The following is a 10,777-nucleotide window of genomic DNA, read 5'->3' on the forward strand; positions in this document are numbered from 1 at the left end:
AAAAACAAAAAAAGAAAAAAAAAAAATTGTAAATTCTAACAAAACTCTATTTAGACACACACTGAGCACTCAGTAACCAGTGTTTCTGATGGCGATCTTTTGAGCTGTCTCAATTTTATAGTCCTTGACACCTAGGAAGGAAATTAAAAGACTTTAGTTCCAGTCTGTAGAAAGAGAAACCTACAGAAGCACACAGGATAGATCACATGCATGAGGATGAATGCGTTTTAGATCTTACCTTGACTAAGAGCTGTGCCTTCTGAAGACAGATGCCAGTATCTACGCTTTGACTGCTGAGCCTGTTCACCATTTACTGATCTCAGAACTGGCCCCCATCGACTGGACTCTACCTCAAACCTAGAGAAGAGAGAGAGAGAGAGCGCGAGAGAGAGGGATAGAGAGAGAGAGAGGGACAGAGAGAACAGGTTTGGATACAAATATACACAGAGGACAAAACTACGACTATATGCACTCACTTGACAAGAAAAACAGCAGGGAGGGCAAAAACAGACTATGAAAATTTAGTGTTGAATGGACAATGCCAAATTTCTGATACTACGCTGTCATAGTCGTGTGTGTGGGCATTTGACTGATTTTTATAGCTGATATGAGAACAGTCCAGTATTCCTTTATGGTTATGTCAGGGGTCTAATGTAAAGTATAACAAGAGGAAAAGTGAAAGGAAAACTCACGTGAAGCCCTTCTGACTGTCTTGCAGAAGCATCAGCGCATCCAGGAGGGAGGAGCCAAAAGGCACATCAATCAAAAACGTGGTGGTCACATTGCCCAGTCTAACCACTTCCACTTGCACAGGAACAGTGGTGGACAGGATGGAGGTTGGCCCTACGGTTGGCTCCACCTCCACAACAAGGGAGTCTAATAACAAAAAAAAACCAAAAAAAACAAAATGAAATGAAAACAGTGATGTGTTCAACATATTATGAAAACAAAATTACTAACAAATTAGTCACATTTTGAAAACATAAAACAAAACAAAAAATGGACTTTTGCATGCATGTTCAGCAAGAATAAACAATGACATGTTTACAGTTTCTTCATTAGCTGTTCCTCTTATGAAAACCAAACTTGATGGAGTGTAAATGCAGGTCTGGTGTTCTTACCATCCTCTTTGCGGCACTCCTTCCCCCTCAGTTGTAGGTATGTGGTTCTCTGCAGTGCAGGCAGAATTTGGGAGAGGACAGCGGAGCGCCCGTAAGAGCCCTTTCTGGCCTCTGCCCTTAAGGCCTTCATAGGGGCAGAACAGTCATCTACCGGCGAACCCAGCGCCTCCAGAGCCTGCAAGACAGATCAGCAATAAAATACATTTTTCTGTCTTTCATAAAATAAAAAAAAGCCTTTCCTGGCTAGACTGCTAGCCCTGGAAAAGATAACAATAGGCAGTTTCACCAGCTCCTCTAAAAAAAAAAAAAATGGTGAAGGGAGTTGGTTCTCTCTGAGTTAAGAGACATTCCTTTGCGTGTAGTAATTCAGTGTTACAGTTGTTAGTCAATTTTGTAACATTTGGAATGACCCTCTTAAAAAGGTTTTGACTGCAACAGGACGAAGGCCTTCGTAAGAGCAGCGATTTGTGCCTAAAATTCTGATTCACAGCGGTTACAATCTCCCACTGTTATTCCTACAAGAACGGCAAAGCGTTCGCTTCATTCTGAAAAATAAAGCATGCCCCGCAATTTGACGTCTTGCCACGAGACACTACAAGACGTGACCTGAAATATCCGATAGTTGACTTGACTTGTTTACAGCATGTGTCAAGTGAGACAGACAGTGCATGACACAGCCACAGTTGGAGAAGTAACTCAGTTTAACGCTCTAACCTGTACAGCCAGGCCTGTGCTGAACTCGTTGCCCAGGTGTCCGTCAGTGCGTTGGGATTCGAGCAGTTTCTCTTTAATGGCGGTCAGAGCCCGATCCAGCTGGGCCTCGTCCTGCACTGGCGTCCCGACGTCCTTCAGACACTGCAGAGCCAACCCCACCATGGCGAACGCGTCTGTGGAAAAACCGAAAAGGAACCCGCTGCGACATACTGTAGCAGAAGTACTACAGAGTGAGTGTTTGTTGAATCTCTCTTCACATAACTTTATAGAACTTGCATGAGTTACAAGTTAAACCCTTTAAAAAGAGAGGGGAGTTTCAGTCAAATGTTTAATGGTGTTGAAAACCCCAAATGCTGGGGGGGGGGGGGGGCTAACCAGTGGATGGAGTCTTTCCCTGGTTGATGAGTCCACGGTCTACGGCATGGAGGAGTTTTTTTGTGACATGGGGGTTCACTTTGACTCTGCTAACACACAGTGCCAGGATGCCCAGAGAGTACTGATAATAACTGGTTGCTGGGTGTTGTTTGGCTGCACAGAAGAAAAACAAAAGTCTTATAAAAAAAACATTTTAGAATTTTGAATAAAACTGCATTACTGTTGTACATACATCCAACATACTGAAACGTGTTTTACTATGAGAATGAAAAAAAAATAGACAGAAAGAGATTGGTAGACAGAGAGAGAAAGACAGAGAGAGAGAGAGAGAGAAAGAGAGAGAGAGAGAGAGAGAGAGAGAAAGACTTATGCGGGAAAGTTATTGGTAGGTTACTGAATTCACGCATGTAGTGTGCAATCTGCCCTTTCTGCATATTGATAAACAGTGAATTAGATTCTTTTGTACAGGCCCATATATTCAGAGCTGATTTCTCACTGGAAATATGTGCTTTCTCCTCTTCTAACTGCCATTTCAGCTGAGTCAGCAGGCGCTCCTGGCTTTGATTGACAGTCAGGCTTAGAGTGTTGACATCATGGCAGGAGGCCCTCAGGGCCAGGATGTAGAGTGCGAGCTGACCAATCACGTGCTCCCCTTTATTGAGAGAGCTACGGAAAACCACAGGAGACAAGAGAGTTAATACAAAAAAAGGGCAAAACCATGAAGAGGACTAGTTCATGCAGCTACAATGTATCATGCACTTGAGGACACATTTTAGTGGACAAAGATCCAAGTCTCTTTAAAAAAAACAAACAAACACTTAACCATCACTTTTATGTTTTCAGTATACAGTTTAAAACAAAGCTGTTCACTGAAATTCACGGAACAGCCAATGTGCATGTGTCACTTGTAGAACAGCGTCCAACCTTTCAATCTCGTCATGGAGCGTTGATTTGAGGAGGTTCAGGTATTTGCTCTCAGCGATGAGGTTATGGTGGGGGGACAACCTCAGGGCAATGTGAACACTTGGATCTGGCAGAGAATTCTGGCCCTCAGTGGAACGCAATAGCCTCTTATTAAGGGACAGGACTAATTCCTCATGACGGGAATCTAGGAGTGCCAGAGTACAAACACACACACACACAGAAAATAGGTATACATACACACATAGATAGATAGATAGATAGATAGTTCAAAATATGTATTAACTTAGATATTCTGTACACCTGCTTTATGATAATGTCTTTTGTGAACAGCACTTAACAAATAAAACTGAGTTGAGCAAAGTGGAGCAGGTTAGTTATTGTGTGGTTTCAGACCACAAAACACACTAACTCCAGTCTGGCCACAGGAATCTTTCAAGATTAGCCAGTCCACTCAGACCCTAAGGTCAGTACAGTGTGAATCCAACTTGCTGTTAGCTTTCCTTCTGAATTTCAGGAAGCTTTGGTCAAACAGCCTCACCAAACAAACAGACCCATTTGACCTACAAATGGGTAACTGGTAACAGCACTCATCGAATTACAACAGACGTATATAGAGTCAGACTGCCACTCTCTCTTTTTCTGTCTCCTTCTACTCTGTCTATTCTCATTTCTCACTGAGGTAATATAACCGCTGGAGTCAGGGCTCCGTGACACGACAGTTATTAAAAAGAAGGAGAAGGAGAAGGAGGAGAAGAAGAAGAAGAAGAAGAAGAAGAAGCACGTGCTGGCGTTTTCTGTTCGCCTAAGAATGCAAATATACGTTGAGGTCAGCCAAGTGAAAGTTTTCTTACATTTCGTCAGGTCTCTACCCTACTGGGTCATTTGTCATAGTATCAGACGTGCGGCGCAAAGTCCAACACAAAGCGCTGTCCTACCACTTGGGCTAAATAGGTTCTCGCGAATTACTAAGGATTTTATCAAGTGTAGTGAGAGACAAAGTAGAGAAAGAGACAGCGGCAAGATGAGATGAAACAAGTTCAGGCAAGATATTTACCACATGTTTCTCCGACAACCAGCGCGAACAGCGCGTTTGCGATAAGCAGAGCCCCCTTCATTGATCTGTGACGGGATACAAAAGAGACATTTCAAACTGTTACTTAACCGCTTTAACTGTGATCAACGATATGAAGGTACATAGCTGGCTATCATCTTAGTCGTACAAATTCTGTTGGCTGGTGGTATTTCGCTTCTCTCAAAGTGCACTTCAGACTATTAAACGTCCTGATAATTGGGAAAGGTAGAAATTACGCATATACTGCAGTTCACTGTCTCACCATCCGACCTTTGGAAACTCTGATGTGATGTGCAATTCTGATGAGAAAACGCGCTGTATACCTCTGAATCAATGTTACACTCCTTCAAATTTAGTGGCATATCACGTGACTAACTGACAAACCACAGGATAAACCGTGTGAGGTGGTCCACAGAAATCCTGGAAGTGCCGTTACAGAACTGCATATAAATAAGACAGATTAATACAGAATGCATATTGCTCATATGGCTTCATTTGAGCTGTAATGTATTTCTATATGTCTCCGATCTCCTTAAATAGTACTAAAATAAAAATTCTGTTCGTGAACTCTCAACCATATCCCTAACCCGAACCCATACTGTTACATTATTTTGTACGTAATGTGTGCGCATGGGCACAAATAGCGAGAATCATTTTCCTATGGGTAGGATAAATTGTCAAGACATTAGCTTTACGGTCACTCTTGAGATATTGGCCTGGCATGTGGGTTTGTTTACCTTTTTAACACTGCCCGGATGAGGAAACAACGTGGTTTTGAAAAACTACAAAACATGGAGCAACCGTACATTAGACTACAGCGGCCCTAGGGGGAGTGTTCTAGAAATGCGTCGTGAGTTCTCGGCTCTCGCACACGTTGGGGTGGAACGTCACGCATTTTTCGCGATTTTTACCCAAACACTAGTACACCCTTGATGTGTGCAAGAGTCTTGCGACTTTGCATATGTGTTCGGTTGGCGAAGGGTTGGCACTAGATAAATGGTAGTTTCTTGATGATTAAACGACATTTTTAGCCTATGACGAGGATGTTTGCAACTTGGCATGGTATACAAACATAGTGGGCGGACCCAAAGTTATAGATAGATATTTTCATGATTTAAACCCGTCTTTGCCTTCAAAACTAGATTGACGTCGGCGGACGTTACTGTCTTTAACGTACTGTCTTTATAATTGTTAATGCTGCAAATAGAACAATATAAATTAGCTACGTGTGTTGCTTGAAAGAAAGAATAAGCCAATTATTACGGTGCATATCTGGTCACAGAGCTAGCTAGCTTGCTACAAGTTAACAGGTAAGTCGTCCAAGTTACATCTACTAACTTGTCCTGTTATTTTTATTCCCAGTGTTTTTAATTTTCAGTCCATTGTCGTTAGCCATTTTTCATGTAGCTGAAAGGAAAAGCTGCAAGCTAACTATGCAGCTGTCAGTTTGGCAGAGGTGTTGAGATGTATAACGATTGTATTACACTGCTACATTGCATTTCTTGAAAAATGAATGAGTAGACATATCTTAAGAGGGCATACAGTAGATTGCCTCGTATAACCTAGACAGTGAGTATTTTCGATAAGGTCTGAATTTGGTTGTTACATAGATATTTTGTTATCATACACGGCTTTGCTGTTTACCCAAAACTTAACCTTTATTCGGAATAGGTTGATGAAAACAACAGACTAATCGGTCTCAAAGTACATTTTAATCTGTCTAGTGGGTATAAACATTAATTTGTGTCACTGAAACAAAGTATCGTTGTTGCAAAATGGGAGGTACCACAGTTTTAATTCACTTTAAACGAAGGAAATAAATGCATTAAATGTTCTTGATAGAGGCTAAAGGGAGAGTAATATTTGCTGTTAATAAAATAATAATATGCCTTGTAATCTCAGTTCAGACTGTTTCCCATCTGTTCTGCTCAGACAAGCTTGATATGCACAGGCCTAACCCGCTAAGCGAGCTGGGATTCTTGACTTCATCGTATCCTTCCCTCCCACACGTTAATACCACCGATACCGGGTTCACAAAAGGACTTGCAAGTGCTTCACAAAGTCAGCCTGAAGGAATCATGACCAACGCGTGAGTAGCACCCTAGAGAATTAATAGAAGTTTTCATGGACTGCAATAGAGTCAAGTCAATCTCAGAAAAAACAGATTAGAGGTCCTGGCAGCTGCACTTGCTTTCTGTGAATAACTATACTTAGTTCATTTTAATTTTGTAGAGTTGTAGTTCTAGAGATTAAAAAATACTAGCAGATTACAAATTCAAGAGATTACTAAATACAGCATAAAAGAGTTATGTTGTTTTTCATAATAACAAAGGTTAGAACATGGATGAGGAATAGGACAACAGTTAGGATTAGTCACGTACACATTTGATTGTTCAAACTGAAATATGTTAATTCGTACATCAGTTTATGCAAATTTAAATGAGGGTTGTGAATTTGTGAAGTATAAGCAAAAAACAAGTTTATGTTGTGTTTGTGTCTTTTTTCTCATCTCAGGAGCTGGGAGAAGAGATGCGTGAGGAAGTACAAACGGAGAATGGATGATGAGTGAGTTTCACATCTATGTTTTATCCAAAGCACTAGAGTTGGCCCTCTTGGACCACTTCTTGGCCTGTCTCAGAGTGAGAGTACTGATCGAGGATCAGCTCACCTGAATCCATTTGAAGTGTTTATTAGTATTCTAAACTGATTGTAGATCATCACTCCTACTGATATGTTCAACACCTGATTGGTGTTTGCAGAAGCTTCACTGAGAGTTCTGTTAGTGCAGAAGTCCTTTTGTTTAATTTCTAATCGGTCTGTTTACTGACAGAGGCTGTAGCGCCAAGAGACGGAGACTGATGGGAGAAGAGAGTTTGGACCAGACGGCCTTCTCGGGTCCAAAGGCGACCGAGGCCTGGTCGCAGGACTGGAGCAGTCCAGCACATTCTGCCCAGCCTGGGCCAGCCACACAGCAAATGAGGCCGTCCTTCTCTCCGACGTGCGCCCCGCCCACGCCGCTCTCTGCGCCACCCCGGCCGTACGCGGAGACCTCCAGTATGGAAGTGGAGGCCGCTCAGAGGAGACTGCAGGAGATTGAGGACAGGTGAGGACATGGAGGACCTGGGCTGAATAGACAGTAATGGAAATCCGTTGTTTTATCCGTTACATCCATTGTGTTCTCCGTTATGTTTAACGATCTGAAATACTCCTTGCCTTTCGCTTTACGTTTTGCTGTTGCTGTTCGGTCAGTGGACCTAAACGGAGATCCCACGTTATTTTCCCCGTTGAGTTTACCGATGTGAAGCCCTCCTTGCCGTTTCCTGAATGTTTACTGTCGTGAATTTTGAGTGTGTCCAGCTTACTTTGAGATTTGTGTCTCAGGATAACTTTGGAGGATGATGATGATGAAGAAGAGCTGGATGTGGAGCCGGCACAGCGCAGGCCGGTGCTGGTGATGTCAGATAGCTTGAAGCAGGGCCTGCAGCAAGGCATCGGGGACATTCTCCCCCACAAAGTGGCCCAGTCAGTGTGAGTCTCCCCACGACCTCACAACACCTCTTTAACTGAACACTGAAGGACACCCCCATGACCTCCCGACACTACATCTATAGAATTGTTCACTCAACAGAGAATTTTCGCTCACGCCCTACATACAGTACATTGATACATAAGAATTTCTTAACCCTATGACAGCTTCAATACTTAGGGTGATACATTTTAAAACTGGGCCCTTAATGGTGTTTGGAACCGATGTCATTAGACATGGAATGAGGGATCAGTTGGGCACCTCATTAACCACTTTAGGCAAAGCTGACAAGGTTGCAGGCTCTGAGCCAAGTGTTTTCCAAGACCGTTTTTGAGGCACAGAGCGTAAACACCTTCTGTTGCTTTTTTCCTTTTTCCTTTCGATACTGAGCAACGTTTTTTTTCGAGTGTCTTGCAGTGGTTCAACCCACTGAGGTCCCTTTCATGAAGTTTATATGACTGTCGTTGTTATGTAGATTACACGACTGTTATGTGGTTTATCTGACCTTATGTAGATTATATCATTCTTATGTAGTTTATCTGTCGTTCTTATGTAGTTTATCTGAGTGTTAATCTTAGGTAGTTAGTCTGACTTTCATATAGTTTTTATGACTGTCATTCTTAATCAAATCAAAAAAAAAAAAAAAACGTCGCACACTCTAATATTTCTTTGGACTACCTTTAGCTTCGATTACAGCATGCATTCGCCGTGGCATTGTTTCGACAACCTTATGTGACGTTACAACATTTATCTCCGTCCAAAGCTGCATTAATATTTTGCAGAGATCTTGTTGACAACAGGAGAGTCTTAACTACTCCGTAAAGTCTTCTCCAGCACGTCCCAAAGACTTTCAATGGAGTTAAGGTCAGGACTCTGTGGTGGCCAGTTTATGTGTGAAAATGATTCCTCGTGCTCCCTGAACCACTCTTTCACAATTTGAGCCCGATGAATCTTGGCATTGTCGTTCTGGAATATGCCCGTGCCATCAGGGAAGAAAAAATCCACTGATGGGATAACCTGGTTATTCAGTACATTCAGGTACTCAGCTGACTTCATTTTTTATTGCCACATAACGTTGCTGAGCCTAGACCTGACCAACTGAAGTAACCCCAGATCATAACACTGCCTCCAGAGGCTCCAAATCCAAACGGCGACTTTTTGTTGGCCAGGCAGTGTATTTTAGATTTATGATGTAAGTGTGTTCGGTCAATGCTTATGACTCCCTCTCTGTTGACTTGAATGGAAGGCGAAGCATCTAGAACCGGATTCACAGTTACGCTTATCCCAACTCAACTCGTTTTCTTATTCTGTCTCTCTCTTCAGGAGTCGCTCCTGTATGGAACTGGTGCTCTGGCGCCCCCCAGAGGACACTTTCACACGTCAGCTGAAGGATTCGCTACAAAGGCAGCGCAAACAGCAGGCAGCATGCAGGCAGACTCCCACCCCTGTGCCCGGAACAAGCCCCAGTCACGCACCATCACCCGACCCTCAGCCCACAGACACCAGTGAACTACAGTTTACCCCCATGTATGGTATAACTCCCTCCCTCAGTCCTGGAGAGGAGGAGATGGAGCTGTGATAAAGCTATGAAGTGTAGCTAGCAGACGCTAGCAACACCTAAAAGGTCAAGCAGTTCTTTTAGTTTGTGTTTGACACAAACGTTCACTGAATGTTCACCAACAGTCAGTTTAAAAAAAGGAACGTGGAGACCATCCTTCAGAAGAACTTCAGGGTTGAGAATCATCTAGAATTTTGGTGCTACGCTTTGGCTAGCATCGACGAGGACTCGGCTAGCTACGGCGTTGGGGTCGAAACAGTTCAGTGGTCATTTTGAAAAGCTGACGTGGTTAACGTCTGCCCAGTTGAACATGGTCGTGGACTTTCCCAACGGAACTAATGAACTCAGACGTTTTTTTTTGGAACTGAAGCTGCAGAACATTCTTGGCCCAGTATTTCAGTGAGATCCTCAATGCCAAAAAGGCATTAGCGCCTGGATCACGCACGTATTCCTGGCATTGCACTACAATGGAGCTATCAGTGCCACCTGTTTTTAAGTTGCGTATTCCACAGTATTCTGCTCCAGTGGGAGATCAGTATCTGTTTAAACAGGGACCATACTGCCATATCCGTCTGTGACGAGCTTTTTTTTTTTTTTTTTTTATTTTGAACTGAGTTTTTTTTCTCTCTCTCTCTCTTTTTTCGTGATGAGTTGGAATGATCTTTGTTTTAGCTACCGGTTGATCTATTAGATCTGTCTTTCGGATCTGCTCTTTAAGGACGTCGTGTAGATTGTACATGCTTCAAATCAACATTTACTGCTCTGGTTCTCAGAAGTGATGCACGTTGACTATAATCTTCTACAGTTTGGACTGTGCCATTTCTTAAATAAATTCAGTTTTTTACCATCAGTGAAACAAGTGGCCATGTTCATCGTATGTTGACTAAAACCACATAAACTCTCAGACATTCATTAAACTGGGGGATATTGGTATTACTCTTTCTAAGAACTACTCTTTCTAAGAATTACGATGCTAAGAATGTTTAGTGCTATAAGCCTGTATTGGAGGGAAACAGGGAAGCCTTGTTTATAAACAATACAGAAGCCAAAAATAAATAAATAAATAAAACATCTGTGATGTTTTTTGTTTTTTTTTAGTTGATATCTTTGAGTTGATGACCTAGCCTATTCCCTGTGTTAGACTTGTAATTGTTTCAGTGAAAGCATTTGAAACAATAAAGCAGTTTCTTGCCATTTGTAATGACTGGGCAGTTGTCCATAACAGTTTTATAGAATCAACTGCAATAAGGCAATAAGGGTTAGGTTTTTCTGTTTTGGCTGCAGCTGGGGGGAGGAGGGGGGGGGGGGGGCATGTGTTTCTGGTTGTTGAATTTCGCTTCTGAATGATTTTTGTAATCATTTGTATATGCACCTTGACGTACCTTCGTGTGAAAGCTGTTTTTTTTTTCTTTTTTCAATAAAACAGCTCAAGCCTCAAGTTGGGTAAGCTTGTGTTATTTATTTGGCAAAAATACACACACACACAC

General features: G+C 42.3%; 2 protein-coding genes across 6 annotated transcripts; one reads left to right on the top strand and one right to left on the bottom strand.

Annotated features, from left to right (window-relative positions):
* Positions 1–6: 6 nt before the first annotated feature.
* On the bottom strand, positions 7–5,000 carry tcn2 (transcobalamin II). Of its 5 annotated transcripts, none has more exons than XM_030791517.1 (10): positions 4,944–5,000; positions 4,189–4,253; positions 3,135–3,318; positions 2,707–2,876; positions 2,211–2,363; positions 1,836–2,008; positions 1,122–1,296; positions 693–876; positions 239–357; positions 7–131 (listed from the first exon to the last, which is right to left on the bottom strand). In XM_030791517.1, the coding sequence occupies exons 1-10, from the start codon at positions 4,997–4,999 to the stop codon at positions 70–72; spliced, it is 1,341 nt and encodes a 446-aa protein (XP_030647377.1). In that variant the 5' UTR covers position 5,000; the 3' UTR covers positions 7–69. The 5 variants fall into 5 exon arrangements, with proteins under 5 accessions (XP_030647377.1, XP_030647381.1, XP_030647378.1 ...); XM_030791521.1 differs by lacking the exon at positions 4,944–5,000 and adding an exon at positions 4,477–4,555; XM_030791518.1 differs by lacking the exon at positions 4,944–5,000 and adding an exon at positions 4,469–4,546.
* A 1,272-nt stretch (positions 5,001–6,272) lies between these two features.
* Positions 6,273–9,311, top strand: ccdc117 (coiled-coil domain containing 117). Its single transcript, XM_030791797.1, has 5 exons — positions 6,273–6,295; positions 6,721–6,771; positions 7,037–7,309; positions 7,588–7,734; positions 9,056–9,311. Exons 1-5 carry the CDS (start codon positions 6,285–6,287, stop codon positions 9,309–9,311), a joined length of 738 nt encoding a protein of 245 aa, XP_030647657.1. The 5' UTR covers positions 6,273–6,284.
* The last annotated feature ends 1,466 nt before the right edge of the window (positions 9,312–10,777 follow it).

Source organism: Chanos chanos, chromosome 14 (assembly GCF_902362185.1).
Source record: "Chanos chanos chromosome 14, fChaCha1.1, whole genome shotgun sequence".
Taxonomy (NCBI): Eukaryota; Metazoa; Chordata; class Actinopteri; order Gonorynchiformes; family Chanidae; genus Chanos; species Chanos chanos.